Below are 20,554 nucleotides of genomic sequence, written 5' to 3' on the forward strand. Positions count from 1 at the left end.
GGCTCCAAGGAGACACCAGAATATTTTCCAGAAATAATGAAAGGGCCTTAGTGCATGGGTCTGTGTGTCAGTCCCTGTAGAATGGGAGGGCTTGGTGGACATAGGTACAGCGCACAGCTGATGCTGCTGTCTAAGACTCCCTTCCCAATAGCTGCTCTGGTGCAGTGTCAGTATATACTCCCATCAAGTATCACAGTTAAAGGCACAGACTTCAGAGCGGTGGTCAGACCTGGGGTGCTGGCTCTATTGCCCAAGTGCTCTGTGATCTTGGATATATTAGCCTTCTCCTGCCTAGGTTTTCTTTAAAGGGGGATTGTGATAGCCCTTTCTCCTGTGGTTAAGAGCTAAATAAATGGTACTGGGAACTGCTGAGATTGAGTCTGCTATATAGTAACTGCTGGATTAGTCACTTCCTTTGGAAGTCAGCTGGTCTGTTTAGAGCTTTTAGTTCTCTTGCACTGGCTGGAGCTTTTCTAGGAGATGGAGGAGAGGTGAATAGGAGCTTGGTACCCAGGGCCCATGAAGGCACATAAGTTCCCACTACAGGGTGATTACCTTGTGGCCACCATGCATTTAATGGTGGGGGCTGAGAGAAAAATAAAGAATTGAAAGTCCCAGCTTTTTAGAAATATTCAGGCTCTCAGACATAGAACACCTAGGAAAGAGGATCACTTGCCTTGGTAGATATCTGAGAGAGGAAGGCCCCTGAAGAGGTTGAAAAGGGCTTGGGATGGCAGAGGGAAGGAAGGGTGTCCAAGGACCTGGAGAGTAGAACAGTTGACTGAACTAGAGAGGATCTGTAGGTGGTAGGGAGGACATGAACTAGGTCAACACAGATTTTTGCCCTGAGGTTTTGGGAAGTAACTGCAAGGTATTAGACAGGAGATTAGGCACAATAGCAAAAAAAAAAAAAAAAAAATCCAATAAGATTTGAAGAGAGGATTCTATAAGAAATAAACCAGTATAATCTGAGCAGCTTTTAGGTCAAGTGAAATTGGGATGGATCAAGCAAGGTAAGATCAGAACCTCAAGGTCATTTTCATTTACATTGTATTAGAATCTAATACTGCTAAAATGCTCATATCTTATTATTTAAGTCATACTTTGATTTGGGTTTTATCTAGCTTGGAATATATGAGACCTATCAAAAAGGAAGAGGGAGAGGCAAGGAAAGAAGTTGTAAAATAAGATGCAATAGGATAGATGCTTAGCACTTGATTTTCACAGAAATAATTGCAAATGAGTCTCAATGGGCTGGCAGCACATACCCAAAGGGTGGCTGAGAGGACAGGGGACCTTGTGCATGCTGCCAGGAAGGTGTGTTAAAGGGGCACTGACAGTTTCATATCAAAGTAGAATAGTATTATGCTTTCATTCCCTGGTATTTACTCAAGAGAAATGGAAATGTTGGCTGAGGAGGTTGCTCAGTTGGTAGAGTGCTTGCTTACCTGGCATTCAGTGAATCTCTCTGTTCAGTTCTCAGCACCTCATAAAACTTGGCATGGTGCTGTATGCCTGTAATCTCAGCATTTGGGAAGTAGAGACTGGAGGATCAGAAGTTCAGAGTCGTTCACAGCTATATAAGACAGGTGGAGGCTAGCCTGGGGTATATGAGACCCTGTTTAAAAAAAAAAAAAACAATACAAAAAGATTTTATGCCAGCTCAAGTCTAGAAACAACTCAAATGTCTATAGCAGTTCAGTGGGTAGAGTGATATATTTATGCAGTGGAAATTGATTCAGCAATACAAAGGAACAAATATCCATAGTGTATGTCAGATGGATGTCAGACAAAAGAAACCAGACTCAAGACTACAAGTTTGTAGTCTTGACTCTTTAAGAAAAGCAGCGTGCTGCCATGCAACAGGGTTTAAGCAGGGGGCTTTTTTTTTTTTTTTCTTACATTAGGGAAAGGGATCATAAAAAGGGGAGGGGTGAGACCAGCCTCCCAGGACAGGAGCAGCAGGAGAGAGGAAAAGGGGGTGGGGGGGGAAACAGACAGACAGAGAGTGAAAGAGAGAAAAGGATGAGAGGTGGGCAGGACCCTTTTAAAAGGGAACATAGTGAATATGCACTTAGTGGCTGCAGCTGAGGATATATCCTGTCAGAACTCCAATGACAGGCCAGTACAGTTACCTGAGAGTTCTAGAAAAGATGAGTTGTAGAAGAGGCAAGGCCAATCTGTGGTGGCAGAATCAGTCCTGTGGTTGTTTGGAATTGAGAAGCAGTGAACAACTGTCCCCAGGGTGAAAGGGTGTTTTGGGACAATGGCACTGTATCTGTAACTGGGTGATAATCTTCATGGGGTACCTTCTGTTTTCAGGGGTATATTCTGTCTTCACGGGGTATGTCTGTCTTAAGGGTTATGTCTTAGTCAGGGTTACTATTGCTGTGATGAAACCATGACCAAAGCGACTTGGAGGAAAGGGTTCATCTGGCTTATGCTGCCACATCACAGTTCATTATCAAAGGAAGTCAAGATATAAATTCAATCAAGGGAGGAACCTGGAGGCAGGAACTGATGCAGTGGCCATGGAGGGGTGTTGCTTACTGGCTTGTTCCCCATGGCTTGCTCATTCTGTGTTTAATATAGAACTCAGGACCACCAGCCCAGGGATGGCACCACCCACAATGGGCTGGGTTCTCCCCTATCAATGACCAATCAAGAATATGCTCCACAGGCTTGCCTTTAGCCTGATCTTCAATAGGCATTTTCTCAACTGTGTCTCCCGCCTTTGTGATGGCTAGCTTGTGTCAAGTTGACATAAAACTAGCCATTAAAGGGTACATTGTTTCTAAGTCATACTTTGATTCAGGTGGGGAAAAAAAAAATGGAAAAACCAGCTAGCAAATCCACCAAAAACATATATGGAGATGGCTTGTGGAAACTGTCATTTGAACAGAGGATAGTCTCTCCCCTCCAGTGGCTTACTTGCAAGATCTAAATACTCTGAGTGGAGTGGGAGTGGGTAGAATTGGACTTGAAGATTAAATAATTTTAGAAGAACCTTAATTAAAATATTTAATTTTATTAAATTATTAAATACTAAATTATTGAGTTTAATTATGTTCACTTTAAAACTAAAATCAAGAGAGAGGGAACATTGATAATGTTACTTGAAAGTTTAGAGTGTGGTTGGATTTATAACTCCTGTTACTCTCCCTGCCTGGTGCCCCAGTACATTGATTCCACAGACCTGGAGCCTAGCACCCTGCAGGAGGAGCCTGTGCGTTACCATGAGGCATGGCAGAAGCTCTGCAGTGCTCAGTAAGTAGACTTCTCTGACATGGCGCTTATGCCAATCAACAACACAGACCTGTGCTTCCAGTGTTGAGGGAGGTCATTTGCCTGTTAAAATGCCTTTTAATGATTAGAACGCCTAATTCTCATTTACTGGGAAGTTTGAATGCACTAGAACACTCAGGGTTATGAGCTCTGAGATGTTTAGTCAGTGTGACACAGTGCTGAGGAGGAAAGGCGCCCCACCTCCCCCACCATGGGAAATGAGAAGCATTGGAATCCTGAGGAAATGTGATACTTAAGGAAATAGTTTAGTACTTAAGCTGAGGCAGTATAGCCCAGGTTATACTGAAAAGAAACATGAATAATGAACTAGGGGCAAGGGCAGTAGTATCATCATCATGATAGACCATTATTTGTTCATGTCATGGAGCCCATGTTTCTGTTTGCACTTAGTCCATCCTGTTTACAAGCATAGAAATTGCACCCATAGTCTCCCAGTTAAAGACTCAGACCCTGGGAGCTTAGATATATGGGAAGTAAGTTAATGGCTCCGTGTTTTGGCAGTGGCTTCTTTGGTATGACTGAGGGCTGGATTAGTGGGAAAGGGAAGTTGCTTTGTGTCTTCTCTCTGCAGTGGAGTGCTGGTTCCAGGAGGATTTGGTGTTCGAGGAACAGAAGGAAAAATTCAAGCAATTGCCTGGGCTCGGAAACAGAAGAAGCCTTTTTTGGGTACGGAGCTCTACTGTGCCCTCTTCTCCTGGGAGAAAGAAGAATGAGGGAAGTTGCCAGTGAAGCAAGACATGCACACATTTTGTTTTTCTAGAGAGGAGAATTTTCTGGAGGAAATTCAATTACATTTATTTATGTGTATGTGCTTAGGCACATGCCATGGCACACATGTAGAGGTCAGAGAACGACTTGCTGGGGGGTCTGTTCTCTCCTACTGTTTTTGCCCCAGGAATTGAACTTAGGTTATCAGACGCGGTGGCAAGCACCTTTACCTACTGAGCCATCTTGTTGGCCCTCAGATTCGTAATATGGAAAGTTTATGAGCTCCATGTATATGACAAGGAATTTTGAGAAAGTGGACTTTGGGTAGGAAATGCTGTTTGCAGTGCATGTAAGGCTGTGCTTTGTGTCCTCACTTGGCAAACCAGCCAATAACTGGGCAAAGTGATTTTTGGATGCTTCCTGTTGCTGCAGATGTATGTAGCTTTTAACTTGATCAACCTGTAAATGAGAACTTAACTGAGAAAGGATTAGGAGCTTGGATTTTAAGGTACTGAGTGGAGTTTTATTTCTTTAATTGAGGAGATTTGCAGAACCCCAAATCTTCACACATAGGTCCTGGTTTTAATTCAGTACAGGTAGAGCTGTGGGTGTTTCTGACGTGATCTTAAGCATGTGATTTCCACTCAGGACATGAAAACACTGACAGGCTTGGGAACCTTAGGAGTTTCCCTCTCAGTGGAGATTGACAGGTTTTCCTTCTCTTGGAAGGTGTGTGCTTAGGAATGCAGCTAGCAGTGGTAGAATTCTCAAGAAATGTGCTGGGATGGCAAGGTAAGTAAGTATATGCTTAATAACTGATTCCTGGAGGGGCCGGACAGCCATTGTGTGCTGCTGGTGGTTGAGAGCTGTGAGCATGATGCCTGCTGTCTCAGTATGTCTCAGTGTTCAGGGAAGTAGGCACCTTGTATCCCTCTATATATGCATGAGGGAGCTCCTGAGTGAGTAGGTCTTTGGATATTGCCCCTGCCTTTCTTGTCTCAAGATTCTCACTTTGTTGAATACACTGACCACCACCCAGATGGTACCCAGTAAGAAGCCACTGACCTACTGGAGGGTTGTGTGCAGTTATAGACTTGGGCTCAAATTTTGGCTTTATCACTAAATAAGGTGATTTTAGGCAACTTAGTCTCTCTGGCTTCGGTTGGCCTGTAAAATAGGCATCAGAGTGGATCCTACTTGAAAAAATTAGGTGAAGCTGGGTGGTAGTGGTGGTGGCTACATCAGCACATGCCTTTGATCCCTCGGGAGGCAGAGGCAGAGGCAGGTGGATCTCTTGATTTCAAGGTCAGCCTGGTCTACAGAATGATTTCCAGGTCAGCCAGGGCTATACAGAGAAACCAGGTCTTGAAAAATAACAACAAAAGTAGTTGAAATACTATAAACAAATAGTCCCTAGCAGTCCTTGGCAGGTAGAAAGTGTTCAGATAGTGTAAGATCTACCTCAAACTGGATGTCCATGGGAAACCATCTGAACATCACTGTCTTCTCACAGCTCAGACTTACTTTTGAGATTGCTACAAAATTAAGCAGCATGTAGGTGTGGAAAAGCTGTCTGATTTATGTAGTGTAAGACAATCTGGGCAGCTGACTTGTGGCCAAGGCTGCATTTCATCTCACAACCCTGGGAACCATGACTCAGTGGGATAAGCAGCTTGTCCTTTATTTCTGGTGTCAGAGTCTTTACAAGGACTGTCTGCCCATCACCAAGAGCTCCTGCATCCCCCTGGGGTTCCCAATCGGGCATGTGGCCTGATGATATGCTTAGCCTGGTTTTCGGCCCAGGCAGGGAACAGTACCTTATTTTCATACAGAAAGAACCAAAAACAGTGCTAGGTACTTTGCCTTTTTAACTAGTGGCTTTGCTTATGGTTATATGATACATTTCATGAAGTATAGAAAGGTTGTTTATGTTGAAATTGGTTAACTTCCCAGCTATTTCATAGACTGAGACAGGATAGGATCACAGATAGAAGCCTGCATACAGAACAAGTTCCATGATGGCCTGGTCTCTACAGCAAGACCCTGTCTCAAACTAAAAATGAAAAAGGGCTGGACATGTGCAAGACCCTGGATTCAGCTCCAGTGCTGCAAAGAAAAACAACAAACTAGCTAATTACTAACTTAGCTGAGGATGACAGCATAATAGATGCTGAGGAAAGGTAGACGAGCCATTCTTGTTCATCCTAGAGAACCTATAACAGAATGAAAAGTTAATGTAAGAACTGTTCGACTTTCCAGAAAGTTAAAGGTTTGATAGGGCAAATTTGCCTGTGTTAAGTCTTATTTTAAAAATGCTGTCCCCTGGGGCTGGAGAGATGGCTCAGAGGTTAAGAGCACCGACTACTCTTCCAGAGGTCCTGAGTTCAATTCCCAGCAACCACATGGTGGCTCGCAACCATCCCTTAAGAGATCTGGTGCCCTCTTCTGATGTACAGATATACATGGAAGCAGAATGTTGTATACATAATAAATAAATAAAATCTTAAAAAAAAAAAAAAATGCTGTCCCCTGAAGGGGGAAAAGCCATGTGATCATGTTTTAACTAAAATTCTTAGTTTTCTCTTTTTCTTTTCTTTCTTTTTTTTTTTTTCTTTTTCTTTGTTTGAGACAAAGTCTCACTGTGTAACTCTAGTTGGCTTGAAACTCTATGTAGACCAGGATCCACCAGAGATCCACCTGCTTTTGCCTACTGAGTGCTGAGATTAAAGACATGTGCCACCACATCTGGCTATTGATGTTCCATAGTTTTCTAATCATTTATTATTTATTTATTTTTACTTTGTGCATGAGTGTTCGCCTGCATGTATGTTAAGTACAATCTGCTTGTTTGGTGTCCATGGAGGTCAGAAAGCAGTGGATCTGGAACTGGAGTTATGTATGGTTGTCAGTTGCTGTGTGGGTGCTGCAAATCAAACCTAGGTTGTCTGGAAGAGCAGTGAGTGCTCTTAAACTATGTGGCCATTCTTCCCAGCCTGTAATTATTGACTTCAAACTGAGAGAGATCATGATTTGATGCTTGGCATGAAACTAGTAACAGGTTTTGTTTATACCTATTTTCATAACTAAAATTATTATAACTTTTCAGATGCCAATTCTACAGAATTTGACCCTAAGACTAGTCATCCTGTGGTGAGTCAAGCATTTGAACCTCTCAGGACTTAGAAGGGGTGGATGGACATCTGTGATGCAGGGCAGGGTAGACAGGCAGTGAGGACAATATGTCCCAAAGACCTCTCAGACCTCATGACAAGAGCTTTTTTTTTTTTTTTTTTTGGTTTTAGACACAGGGTTTCTCTGTGGTTTTGGAGGCTGGCCTCGAACTCACAGAGATCCTCCTGCCTCTGCCTTTCAAGTGCTGGGACTAAAGGCGTGCACCACCATTGCCGCCTGGCTATGACAAGAATTTTTTGAGTTTTCATTTAGTTCCTTACCAGTCTTTCCAGGTTACCACAGGGAACATGGAATGGACAGGTATGATCCCTGCTAGCAAGGGGAGATAGCTCTCCTGTCTGCTCAGTTCCTGGAGGGAAGTGTGTGGATGGAGGCTTGCTTCATGGTAGCCACTTTTCTCCGTTCCATATAACAGTTCATGTTCTCCCTGGTGCCAGTCTGGAAGGTTGACAAGCTCAGGGGTGGTGATTTCTTTAGTGATAAGTGAAATTTTTCTAGGCTGCAATCCTGCTGTTGTTGAACACCTGGGGGCATGTGGGCTAGTCAGCCTGTGATGGTATTAAGGCTCACTGAGAAGGGGCAGTGTCTTTGTCTTTGAATCCCTAGTCCATGAGTGACAGGCATATTAAACATTTTCTTTTTTAGTATTCAGCAAATGCTGAGCATTGGTTATGTATGAGGGACTATTTTGTCAACGAGAACACTTTGAAAAGGTGGACAAGTTTTTTGTCTCAGTGACTTCGCATCTGCATATTTGTTGATATGAAGTTGGAGTTTTGTTAATGTAAGAACAATGGGCTGAGGGAGTAGAGCATAGGGAACCATGGACGGGTTTGTAAGATGCTGAGGTATGCGGTCCCAGGAGGTGGGTTAGGCTAGACCCTTCTGGCATGCCACAGTCTACCTGTTCATAGACTTGTTAAAGGCTTTTCTCAGGCTCACAGAACAGCTGTGTCTGATTAGTTAGTTAGTCTTGTGTCCATATTGCTGTGCCACAGTACATAGCCTTTAGCATCCCAAGTGCTAGGGCAAGGGACAGCATCATTAGGCAGGGTGAAGCACTGAACTCCTGCCTGGGAGTGCTCCATTTGGGGAACGAGGTCTGAGTCTAACAGCAGCAGAGTGTGGTAGTCAGATTTGTTTTCTGAACATTTCTAGGTCATAGACATGCCAGAACATAACCCTGGGCAGATGGGTGGAACCATGAGGCTGGGCAAGAGAAGAACCCTGTTCCAGACCAAGAACTCAGTCATGAGTAAGTTGTTTCACATGAGTCTGGCTTTTGTCCTGGTCTGTACAGGACACATGGGCTAGGTGGTGCTGTAGCTCCAAAGAGCCATGCCAACCTTTTATTGGCTTTGTTCCTCCTGCTTTTGCAATTCTTTCCTCCTCCCTCTTTCTCGTGCTTGTTTAGGATGTACTGTGTTAGCTAGACAGTCTTTGGCAATACACCTGAGCCCTTGGATATGGACTCCTGAACAAGACAGGCTATTAGGTTGAATTCATTGCAATTTGCTGTTACTTTCTTATAATAGTAAATAAAACTGTGGAATTTGGTAGTTAAAAGAAAAATCACATAGTTTAATTTAATCATAGTTTAAAAACTTAATGGGAATTGGAGGAGGAAAATACCTAAGAAAATTAGATATTAGACATTGCCTTGCCCAATGGAAATGCTGTTTTAACCATTAGTAGAGGTACTCTATGCCTGCCTGGGGGTTCCAGTGCCAAACTAGTTTGAGAATCATTTATACCATTTTCAAGTTCTTTCAACTGTGCTGTTCTATGGGCTTGGGGGTCTCAGTAGGCAGTGAGGAGTGAGTCAGTAAGCACCCCATCTGCACACATTGTGTCTGTTCATCCATAGTCACCAGGTGCCCACCAGCTTTTCATTTCCCTTCCAGACACACTGTTCTTGGGGAGCTGACTCTCTAGGATGGCCTAGCCTGGTCCTGTGGTGGTTCCCAGTAGCACAGTGCTTTATATTTAGCAGGAGGTTGTGAAAGTTTGTTCCTGTTATGGTACTTGGTTCGGGCAGAGAGACAGAGCCCAGGAATTATTTGTCAGAATTATATTAAGAGCAGGTGAATGTGGCTAGCAGAATTTTGGTAGCTTGGTTTACCTACATAATAGAGTGAATTGGGAAGTTAGTATTTTGCATGGATTGTTTGTGCAGGCAGAAATCATACAAATTGCCCGATTTTTTTGCAGGAAAACTCTATGGAGACACAGACTACTTGGAAGAGAGGCACCGCCACCGATTTGAGGTGAGGATGTGAGTCTGCTCCTTCTGTTACTCTGCAAAGAAAGGAGTGGAGAGGCCAGCACAATGAGTTTTTCTGTCCTACTAGGTGAATCCAGTCTTGAAAAAGTGCTTGGAAGAGCAAGGCTTGAAGTTTGTTGGCCAAGATGTTGAAGGCGAGAGGATGGAGATTGTGGAGTTGGAAGGTGACTGTATGGGTAGTGATAATTCCTTGGTGTGTGGGGAAATAAAAAAATGTGTTACCCAGGTGTGGTGGTGTCACACACTTGAAATTCCCATACTTGGAGAGCTGGGGGAGGAGGATAATGAGTTCCAGGCCAGCTGGGGCTAGAGCTAGACCTTGTTTCAAGAAAAAGAAAAGCTCAGAATCCTGACGAAGCAGCAGTATCTGGGGAGCAGCTAGCTTTTGACACAGCTCTAGAGATGGGAGATGCATCCCTAACCATGGCTTCCACAGCAGCCATATAGCCCTGGGCTCAAGTTCCTCCCCTAGCATGAAGAGCTGGTGCTAAATCCCTTTCAGCTTTCATGTGAACTGTGGGGCTCAACCTGTGCAAGTCACAGGATACTCAGATGGGACTCCAGAGAGAGCAGGAGACTCAGCCGTGAGGTACACGGTATTGAGCAAAGTGTCAGCTCACTCCTGCTTTGGACTTCCCTTTACCCAAAACTGGGTGATAGAGTTACTTTCAAATACTCTTAGGTTTTGTCTCATCTTTGGATGCACAGAATACTAATTGTTCCTTCTGAATTTGTGTTGCAGATCATCCATTCTTTATTGGGGTGCAATACCACCCCGAGTTCCTGTCAAGGCCTATCAAGCCCTCCCCGCCCTACTTTGGCCTCCTCCTGGCCTCTGTTGGGAGGCTCTCACACTACTTACAGAAAGGCTGCCGGCTCTCACCCAGGTAGGGGTACTAATTATGGTGAGGATCTACATAGTCTTAAGAAAAAGCCAGGTGGCAGGCCTGGTCCTTGTGCTGATGAAGCTTCCCATCCTTTCCCTGGGGTTTTGTTAGGCTTCTCCTGTCTTACTGGCTAGGCCTCATCTCTAGTTTCTGGGTTCTGATAATGCTGCTAGGCAGATCCTGTCCATGGCAATTGAGTCATGACCAGGTGGGCTTATGCTCGATTACTTTTTTTTATTATTATTATCTGAAACTGGTTTCTCTGAGTAGGTGGCTAGTATATCAGTTCTGAAGTATTCAGGGGCAGGGGTGGATCTCTGGGAACTAGAGGAAGGAAATCCCTCCACAGCCTCCCATGTGTGTTAGAGATAGTTGCCATGAGTGGACACATACTGCTGTATAACAGTGGTTACAAAGATGGGTAAGTAAAGTGAGTGTTTTCTGGGAGATAAGTAAATCTTCTGAATTCCACAGGGACACCTACAGTGACAGAAGCGGGAGCAGCTCCCCCGATTCTGAAATCACTGAACTGAAGTTTCCATCAATAAATCAGGACTGATCTGGTAAGTGACATTTTTAAGGTTTATTAAAAAAAGAAAAAGTGGAAACAGACTGTTGGTGAGCTGTAGAGTCTTTGAGAAATTGTCTCAAAAAGCTGGAGAGTGACAGGAAGACACTTGTCAACCTGTGTTCTCCACATAGACACACACACACACAGATCCATATACTCACACTCCCTCCACACATGCAGGCATTTGTCAGTCATTGGGACTTGCTTTCTCAGCAGCCTTGAAACAGGCTGCTGCTGTGGACAGAGTGCTTGCATCTGGCTGAGCACAGCATAGAGGTTGCTGCAGGCCTTGATGGTGCGTGATTCTGTGGAATTGCAAATGTAGGCTTCTGCAGTTCCCACAGGAACAGGACTTGTGCCTGTGGTGGCTGGCAGCTGACCAGGTAAAAATCACTTCTCTAATAAAACATCATGTAATTCTAGCCCCCCCCCTTTTTTTTTAAAACAGGATGATTCTTCAAGAAAGCCTTTGACCTGATAGTTTACAACTATGATTTTACACTCTGCTTTTGACACTTCCTTTAAATTATGTTTTTATTAAGATTATTTTATTATGGGGGAAAGGTATTTGGAAAACTTTGTCACTTGCATGTCCTATCATTTATATTGGATCCTGTGACATACCTGTTTGTGAGAAAATTCCTTTGCAGTTTCTGTTTCTGACATGGGAAGTAGGACTCTGGATGTGACCTGATGGTGGCCAGCGGCTGGTGGAAGGTCATCAACTACCCTGTTTTTCCGACCACTTGAGTCACTGTCATCCAAGTGTGATGCTGTTATTTCCCTGGGGTGCCAGTACTTACAGTCCTGGGCTGCTAACTGTGGGTGTTGCTGGAATCTCAGTGCTGCTGAGTTGTGGGGAACTCTTGGTGCCAGCTGTGGTTGGCCCTGGCCATCTAGAGGGATGTTTGGTTCTCTGGTACATCAGACAAGCTCTATGAAGTGTCACATAAAAACCCTGGGCGCTGGCTGCATTTCCTGTTCTTGGGGCTGAGAACACTCCTTGCATCAAGGGGTCAAGAAACAAGGAATCTTGGAAACTAGTTCTGAAGCCCTCTCGTGTATGCAGCATTGACTTGGGGGTATTTTTTTCTTCCAGAACGGTGTTATTGCAGTTGACATGCAATTCGAAAAGTTATTTTCTTAATGTGACACCGCAATGGGCATGGTCACGTGCCTGTACTATGGTGGCTGGCTCAGTGTATGCTCATAACTTAATAAATAATGCAGAACCATTGGTGTGCTTTCTCATTTTGCCACTTGCTGGGGTGATTTTCCATGGGCACTGAGCTTCGATTCTGGGCTGCTCCTAAGCCAGCAATCTGATCTTTATATCAAATTAAGCTGTAAGCCTTCTTAGCAACCAGAATTTCTCAGCAAGGCTTCCGTTTGTCATGACATATCATGTGCCAAGGGATCAAGAGCCAATTGCTGCTGTGTGCTACTTAGCAGGGGAAAAGAGGAACCATGGGCTGCCTGGATAGGGTCCTTTGCACATTGCAGACAGGACACTTCACACATGGAGCCAGACAGCTGATCTCCGGGCTGTTTTAACCAGCTGGTCTGCTTTCTCTCCCACTTTGCACTCATTCTTGACCTCTAGAGTTGAGGCTCAAAAATTTAAGATCACGGGGACAGGATACTTTCCAAAATTAACATTCACTCACTCTCAGGCTGGAGGCCTGGCAGTGTATAAGTGGTAACATCCTTCACTTGCTGCAAGTTGAGACATAGAGCCTTGGGGAGGAATATGCGTCTCACCAGTTATCCCAGCTCCTAACCTCAACTCCTCTCATTCCCTGGTCCAATGCCTCCAATCAAAAGCATCTGTCTTTCTCTTATTTCTCAGTGAGCTCACATGTTCACTTCTGTAAAAATCCTGTCTGGATTGTGGCTGATTGTACTTCCCACCCAGTGGTCTCATCATTACCCATACTGAGGCAGTGTGTCCCAGAGGGACCACTGCTGTTACTGCAACTGTGAGGGCTTGGCTGGGTGTGGAGTGGTTTGGAAGAGCCATTCCTGATGTTTCTCTTCTGATGAAGATGGCCTCACTATTGACCAGTTGCCACAGGCCAGCTACCCTTATAACCTGTCAGCAAAAGGAATCCCTACATGGCTCCCCATAGTTTGTCATGGGGTGGTGCTGGAAGGCAGCCCTCCATGTCCAATGACTACCAGGGCTCAGAGGCTTCTCCCTAGCAGGAGGAAACCTGCCAGGCTTCTATCCTTAGTGTGCTCACCTCAGACCTATGGGACAAGGGCAGGTGGCAGCTGTGTTGTCTGTGACTACCTGCCTTAGCAGAAACCAGCTTCCAGAGAAAGTGCTTCTGAGGATGCTGCCACCTGGACTAAAATCTAGCATGATGTTTGGTACATGGGTTGGTGATACCCAGAAATATTCTCTGCCTTCTTGAGCAATGACATTATCTTAACTTTCATTTATTTGATTATCCTGGGGCTAGAACCCATGGCTTTACTCAAGCTAATAAGTGAAATGCTCTACTACTGAGCCACAATTCAGCCTCAGCAGTGCATTCTTTGTGTAGTCCTGTGGACACCATTGTGTGGGTAAAGGGAATCTGGTGGCCTGTCTTGAGCATTTATAGTCATGTTTGATCCCTAGCAGCATTGTGGGTGGTCCAGGGAGTGTTCAGTAGCCGGTGAGTGGGGCATGGGAACTGAATTTTCAAAATTTGTGTGTGCACAGATACCAAAGAGGATACAACACCTGCCAGCACTCAGCGCTTTCCTCTTTGCTGCCTACTCTGAATGTAGCTAAGAACCTCAAGAAAGTGCAATAACTACATACTTTCATGGCAACCCTTGTCTTTTGAAATGCTATTTATGAGTACTCCATGATTATCTGGTAACCGAGAACCCAAGTTTAAGAGTATCCGTGAGTGTTTCATTAGGGAATTACTAGGTACTTACCACATGCCTGTGTGTCTTGTGAACACAGAGCACATCATATCCCTTACTTGGAGTGTGTACTTTAGTGGGAGAAACTATGGCATTGCTATACAGAGGGGGGAAAACGTAAGCTGAACATAGTTGCTCCTTCCTGTAATCCCAGCACCTTGGCAGTAGCAGGGGTATGGAGGTATTGAAGCAGGAGTGCCACAAGTCCAAGGCCAACCTGGAGGAAAGCTAAGTTCTGCAGCTCTTGAGAGATGTCTCTAGGCAGGGTAATACCCAGGGTAGAGATGGGGTGGGGTGGTTGCTGCGGCATGCATGGCTGGTGTAAGAGGAAGCAGGATCAGCTAGCACAGGTGGCTTTCTTGTGATGAAATGGGTGTGGACAGGCAAGTGGGGCAGGATCCAGCTTTTGATTTAGTGCCAGTTAAAGGGGAGACAATCATCCTGTGGCTAGACTCCTGTGAATGGCTGTTCTGCCACAGCCAGCAGATACCAGATACATGGTGGTGACAAAATGCCCCTTGCCCACTGTCACTGTCCTCACGGGTGACAAGGCTGAGGCAGAAATAGGTACTGTTGCCTCAAGTGCTGAGTCTTAGGGTAGCGCTGCAGTGGTTGCTGAGTGGCTGCAGTGCTGTGGTATCTCAGAATTGGCTCTGCCTCCTGAGCAGATGTGGGCTGGGCATGAGACATGACGCAGCAGCAGCAGCTGGCTGGCCAGGTGACCAAGTAAGTGTCTAGACGTAACTAAGCATTCTTGTGCATGCAGTGCATAAGGAGCAATGATAAGCAAGTTAGGGGTAAGAGCTGCAGGGTTGCCCATGCCCTCTAACTAGTTACGAAATACGTCTTGCTAGCTGCAAGTGGCCTTTCCAAGCTGACAAATTTCCTAGCCTGATAAATTGGCTTAGGCAAAGGTGCATGTTGGGATTAGAGTTACAGTCCCTTGGAGCTCAGTTCTAGAATGACTAGCCAAGGTTTCCCTGAAAGCAGGGCTCCTTGCGGGTGTGCCGAGAACTGATGATCATGCAATGCTGAAGGAGAGAGGCGGTGGGTGGCCCTTGCATGTTTTATTCCAGGCCTTAGCCCACATCTTCCTCATCCTCACAGGACACAGCAGCTGCAGGACAGGGACCGTCGTTGCCTCAGCTGCTGCTGAAGCTGCTCCTTTTCCACCATCAGCTCCTTCACCTTCTCCTCCAGCTTGCCCAGCTCCATCGTCCACTTCTGAGAGGACAGTGTGGCAGCAGATATCAGGCTGCCATTGTCCTAGGCCATCTTCTTTCGTGGCGTGGGCCAAATAGCCTGGGGGCCCTGGCCAAGGGTCTTGAAGTTGCCTGTATACCACCCACTGGGATGGAGTCTCCTTTGCAGCCTCCCAAGGGGACTGACAAGGGACCTGATCACCACCCTGACCATGTCTCCAGTGTCAACTCCCTTGCCCTCTGCTTTTCGACCATCGATGGTTCCCTCATAGAAAAGACTTCACCTTGGGACTCGGTCCATCCCTGCCCTGCCCCCTCACCAGGCTCTACCCAGCTACATACAGTGCATACTACTTGTTGTTTCCTTTTAACCCCTCAGTAGGCTGATCTTCCTGATTCCCTGGTCCTTCAACAACATAATGACTGAACTGCTGAGGCAGGGTGGGTGGGGCTGTGTACTGTGGGAGGGGCTACAGGTTTTAAAACTACTGCTGGGACTCTGGCTACTGAAGTATAAAATTTGGGAGGAGTTCCTTCCATCTAAGCCCTTCCTTCTCTAGGCTTGCCCAGCACTTTGAGGGTGAATGGTTGGAGGGGTCTGAGTCAGCTTGACCCTAGCCCACCTTGGCTGGGGCCTCCTCACCTGCCTGCACCAGTCCTGGATGGCGCTAACAGACAGTGGGCCCTGGATGCTTCCATCACGCCGTAGAAATACTTCCCCCTGGTCTGTCTCATATAGCTGTGGCTCACCCTGGGCCTTGGGGGTGTGCACGGTCAGACGGAGTACCTTAGCAGGGGCAACAGCAGCTCAAAGAGTGCCACACCTGATGGTGGCAGCCCCACACTTTAGCTCCCAGAAGCCTGGTGGGCTCACTGCTACCCACCCTTAGGCCATTCAGTAATGTCACAAGGCAGTCCCACTGTCCTGAGTGAGGACAGATACCAGTAGCTCACCTTGAGAGGCATGTTGGCTGTGGAAGTGCTTATTACAGGGATGAAGGTGAGGGTGTACGCATCAGGGAAGACCTGGGGTTTGAAGCCCTGCAGGATGGAGTCTACCAGCAGGCGTGTTCGGTCCTCATCACGGTGGCTACAGTGAATGCCCTGTACCAAGCCACTGTCCTCGACACCTACCAGCAGGCTGCCACCCTCACTGTTGAGAAAGGCACACACGTAGCGCCGTACGTGGTGCTTGAAAGCCAGGCTCAGGTACTCACCGCTGCCTCGCTTAAATTCCACATTCCGTGTCTCACTGCCAAGGAAGGCACCCTGGAATAGCTGCTCCTGGCCCAAGATCTCCTGGTGCACAATGGCACTGTCAGAGCGCACGCCACTGGGTCGGTTCTGAGAGATCTGCCGATGCCTAGCCCAGCACCAGTTAGGGGAAGGGTCTGGCAGTTGGGGCAGCTGCGGGCGCCTGAAGCCTGGGCTGGGGCCAGGGCTGGGGCTGGGGCTTGGGCCACTGTCGTCCTGCTGGGGTGGGGGATCAAGAGTGGGTGTATAGGCAAAGACAGAGGCAGGGGGCCCTAAAATAAGAGACTGCCAGCCCCCCCCCCCATCACACTCCTGCCAGTGGTCCTCTCCCAGGCTGAGGGCCCAATTCTGTATGTGTGCAAAAGCCAGGGCCCAAGCCAGTTCTTGGGCTCTTCCTTGGCACCTGCTGTAGGATGTCTGGGTGGGTAAAGAAATTGCCCTTTGGAGCTGGGGGACAGCACACCTGTGGGCCAGTCTTTTCTCCACTTGGGAGTCCCCAGGCCCAGATGTTCTCAGGAAGCATCATGGTACCCCCTGCAGTCCTCTGGGTGGAGCTGCAGGTCTCTGAACTGAGGGACCCTACCCCTACTCTCTTTGTTGTCCCTGGAATGTCTGCCAGCTACTTCCTGGCCAATGAAAAGTCCCCTGAATCTTAGCTTTCTCTGCCCTTCCTGAGTTCCTTTGTGTCTCCTGCTTTGTCTCTAGGGCTCTGGGCATTTTGTTTCTGCATGGCAACTTCCTTAGGGTCTTGACAGCCCATCAGCTTCCTCTTCCCATCCTCTCAGTAGCTCTAAATGCCAATCCAAGGGCCGTTCTCATTTCCCAGCAGCCTTCACCTCTACAGGGCTGGAGACTCAGTGGGACTGCTAGTGGAGACAGACAGAAGCTAGCAGCCCAGCAGCTCCCCCAGAGAAGATGAATTTAGCCTCAGACACGTAATAGAACCAGCACCAGTTAGGTGCTGTGCACAAACAGGTGCACAGCGATCAACGGTATCTCGTGGGCTTACCCTCTGGGCAGAAGACCAAGGACATTGGTAGTATAAGCTTTCAGCCCCAACAAAACTGGCCAGGACCCTGCTTTGCTCTAAGTCATTACAGCTGTAGCAATCTGGACCTACCCTCTGGTCCAGCTTCTTCCTCAGCTGCCTCTCTGGCCTCCAGACTCAGCTCCAGAGACCCCAAACAGCCTGTCCTACGTCACTACCTGAACATCTTTTCTTGGAGTGCCTTCTGTGTTCTGTAAGTCCTAAGCTTGGATTTCTGGTCCCCTGTAAATCTGTCCCCAGTAGGAAGTGAGGGCTTGCCTGTTCTCCCACAGCCACCCCGACTTTGGGACTGGCAGAGTTGGTTCTTCTCTTGGAGGGCTTGCCAAGATGGCACAGGTTGCCTGCTTCACCCTTGCTGCTGGTACAGTATAGGTATTGGTGTTTGTCAACGGAACAAATGAGGTGGGGCAAGGAGAAAACCAGGAATTGGTATGGCCTGGTCCTCCCAAACCTAATTGGAACGCAAAAATTAGTCTCCCTCGGAGAAGAGGGGCCAGTCATTTGAGTCACATCCACAGGGTGTGCAGTTCCCCATGACATTCACACGAGTCTCTTCCTTGGCAAGCCTTTCAGGGCACACTTGGGTAAATAGCACACACTTACCTCCCTGTGGTTTAGGGACTCAAAGCCCTCACTCAACACCAGCTCCTTGCCACGGGCTGTGAGCTCTTTGAGGATTAGCTGCTCCTCCAAGGCCATCTGCAGGCGCCAGGGGAGTGAAGCCAGGACATCCTTGGGGGCAGCTACCCGTACCAGTGCATAAGTGTTTCGTGGCCGCCTCACTACCTCAATCTGTTCACGGGCCACTGGTAGCTCCAGCCGCTCAAGGGTGTCTCGTAGCAGGCAGGCAAGCACAGGAACAGAGAACTGGGGGTTCAGGTGGCCCACATAAAGAGTATGTGTGCTGGGAACTGCCTTGAGGCCAGAGTCCTCAGGTGAGGGCTCCTTCAGAGGCAGCTCTGGCAGGAGCTGCTTGCCCTGGGACACCACAGGGGACTTCCACATCTGTGTCTGTGCTGACTTCCTGAGGGTCTTGCAGTCTTCCTCAGAAGGGATTTTGGTAGTCCTTACTGCTGAATGCTCTTCCTGGGCCTGGCTCTCAGACTGGCCAGGGCTTCCCAGTGGACTCACAGGTGCCGAGGCTTCTGGAGGCTTCTAGACTGGCAGAGGCTAGGCAGGATCAGAAAGAAAGGAGGGCAGAGGGCCAGTAACTCCTCTTGGTGCCTAGGAAAGAACCCACTGGGCCTGAGCCTGGCCTCTGGGCCTGGGGCTGGATAAGGGACTTGTCTGGAGGGTTAGGCGGGATCTTTGAGTCTTCCATACCCTCTAGGTGCCTTCCTTGTCATAATTCCTCAACCTATGTCTAGGACTTCCTAGCTGTCACTGGGGAATGCTCACATCTAGAAGGTTCTTAAAGTATCCAGGCCTTTATAAGAAGGTTACAGAGGGCCTCAGAGAAGAGGCCATTGTTCCAAACTCTCAGGGCTAGTCAGTAGCCCCATCACTGTCTCTCATCTAGTTTAAAACCTGCCGGGAGGCTAGTATGAGTCATTGAAACTATTTAGGATTGGGTTGGCAGGTTCTTGGGTTTTGACACACTGACAACAGCTATAGTCTCTCCCCATGAAAAGGGCCTTTGCATATATACATAAAACTTGACGCCAGGTGGTGGTGGCACACGCCTTTAATCCCAGCTTGGGAGGCAGAGGCAGGATGATCTCTGTGAGTTCCAGGACAGCCAGGACTACAAAGACAGATCCTGTCTTGAAAAACTAACCAACCAAGTACAAACTCAATTTGAGGTGCCTCAGGAACTAGACCTCAGTTGCATGTCACCCTAGGCTTGGAAACTCATTTACAATTGGTGCCACAGGCCCTCTACTCACCCCCAAGCCCCCGGCCTCCACCTTGGGTGGCAGGTACCACCAGCCCGCATCTTTCCAGATTGGATTCTTGAGGTGGTTAGAGTCTGAGAGCCACCACAGCTGCAGTGAGGGCATTCAGGGCAAGCAGGAAGAGGAAGAAAGAGGAGGCCTATGGTCTTCATGTCCTGCTAGCTCCTGTGGGGGCATGGGAGGTGCTAGCCCTGAGCTCCCACAGCTCCATGGCCCAGAATACTTAGGACTTGGCATGGAGGCAGAGAGAACCAGGGTCTAGGGAGTGGGCGGGGCCTGCACACTGGCCTCTGTGATCTCATGAAGGCCAACAATGCCTTCTGGTTCAGCCACTAGCAGCAAGCAGGGCTGGGGGATGCTGAGCAAGGATTGTCCTCAACTACCATAGTCTCTGCTAGACATAGTAAGCAGACACAGCTTGGCCATGGCAGCCCTTGGAGCAGCTTGTAGAATTGAGGGCCCAAAAACACTTCTTCCTGCTCTATCACCTCTTCAGACCCCAGCATTCACACAACCCACTAGTTACCACTTTTTTGGCTCTGCTATCTAAAGTCTCCACCCCCTTAGTCCCCAACCCCAATCTCCACTGAGTGCTAGCAGGACCTAGCTGCTCCCAGGATGAACCAAAATGTACAGGGTGGTGTCCAGGGATCCCTTGATACAACAGCCCTTTCTGTGCCAAACAGACGTTTCTTATTAGAGATTATTATCTAGAAGGGCCTGAAAACCAGCTAGGCTTGGGTGACATGCAGCCTCTGCCAGTGAGGCCTGTTCCTTGAGGGCAGGGCTTAGCTTAGATTCGTTCTCTCTCTCTCTCTCTCTCTCTCTCTCTCTCTCTCTCTCTCTCTCTCTCTCTCTGTTTCTCTGTTTCTCTCTCTGTTTCTCTCTCTGTTTCTCTCTCTCTGTTTCTCTGTGTAGCCTTGGCTGTCCTGGAATGTACCCTATAGATTAGGAGATCTGCCTGCTTCTGCCTCCTGAGTTCTGGGATTAAAGGCATACACCACCACTACTCAGAAAAATATATTTTTATTTGCATTGGTGTTTTGCCTGCATGTATGTTTGTATGAGGGTGTTGGATTCCCTGGAACTGGAGTTACAGACAGTTGTGGGTGCTGGGAATTGAACCTGGATCCTCTCGAAGAGCAGCCAGCACTCTTAACTGCTAGAGCCACCTCTTCAGCCCCAAGTACCTTTATATTATATTATTAAAAAACTGATTTATTACTATGTATGATGTTGGGGAAGAGAGCGTATGTGTCAAGCACACATGTGGAGCTGGTTCTCC

At 47.4% G+C, this 20,554-nt stretch overlaps 2 protein-coding genes across 7 annotated transcripts in view; one reads left to right on the forward strand and one right to left on the reverse strand.

Annotated features, from left to right (window-relative positions):
• Ctps1 (CTP synthase 1) overlaps nt 1-20,554 on the forward strand; it is a 42,997-nt gene that overhangs the window by 19,145 nt on the left and 3,298 nt on the right. For 4 of the 6 annotated variants that reach the window (XM_027399142.2, XM_027399144.2, XM_027399143.2 and 1 more), the window contains 10 exons: nt 3,179-3,267; nt 3,878-3,972; nt 4,744-4,806; nt 7,121-7,164; nt 8,365-8,461; nt 9,418-9,473; nt 9,558-9,654; nt 10,233-10,377; nt 10,852-10,940; nt 11,397-12,185. In XM_027399142.2, coding sequence (XP_027254943.1) covers nt 3,179-3,267; nt 3,878-3,972; nt 4,744-4,806; nt 7,121-7,164; nt 8,365-8,461; nt 9,418-9,473; nt 9,558-9,654; nt 10,233-10,377; nt 10,852-10,936 — 771 coding nt within the window. In that variant the 3' untranslated portion in view covers nt 10,937-10,940; nt 11,397-12,185. Of the gene's footprint in view, nt 1-3,178; nt 3,268-3,877; nt 3,973-4,743; nt 4,807-7,120; nt 7,165-8,364; nt 8,462-9,417; nt 9,474-9,557; nt 9,655-10,232; nt 10,378-10,851; nt 10,941-11,396; nt 12,186-14,977; nt 15,116-20,554 lie in introns of those variants that run through there. The other 2 variants (XM_027399141.2, XM_027399139.1) reach the window with 2 other exon arrangements.
• Nucleotides 14,739-19,374, reverse strand: Slfnl1 (schlafen like 1). Its single transcript, XM_027399012.2, has 6 exons — nt 19,261-19,374; nt 17,978-18,529; nt 17,460-17,474; nt 16,027-16,545; nt 15,716-15,859; nt 14,739-15,094 (listed from the first exon to the last, which is right to left on the reverse strand). The coding sequence occupies exons 1-6, from the start codon at nt 19,372-19,374 to the stop codon at nt 14,972-14,974; spliced, it is 1,467 nt and encodes a 488-aa protein (XP_027254813.1). The 3' UTR covers nt 14,739-14,971.

Source organism: Cricetulus griseus, chromosome 2, assembly GCF_003668045.3.
Source record: "Cricetulus griseus strain 17A/GY chromosome 2, alternate assembly CriGri-PICRH-1.0, whole genome shotgun sequence".
Lineage (NCBI taxonomy): Eukaryota > Metazoa > Chordata > Mammalia > Rodentia > Cricetidae > Cricetulus > Cricetulus griseus.

Coding starts and splice junctions, on each gene's coding strand:
- Slfnl1 (XM_027399012.2), bottom strand. CDS start 19,374: ATGCCCTCACTGCAGCTGTGGTGGCTCTCAGACTCTAACCACCTCAAG. Junction 18,530..19,260: donor TGGAGGCCGGGGGCTTGGGG/GTGAGTAGAGGG, acceptor CTGCCAGTCTAG/AAGCCTCCAGAAGCCTCGGC. Junction 15,860..16,026: donor CAGCCAACATGCCTCTCAAG/GTGAGCTACTGG, acceptor GCCCCTGCTAAG/GTACTCCGTCTGACCGTGCA.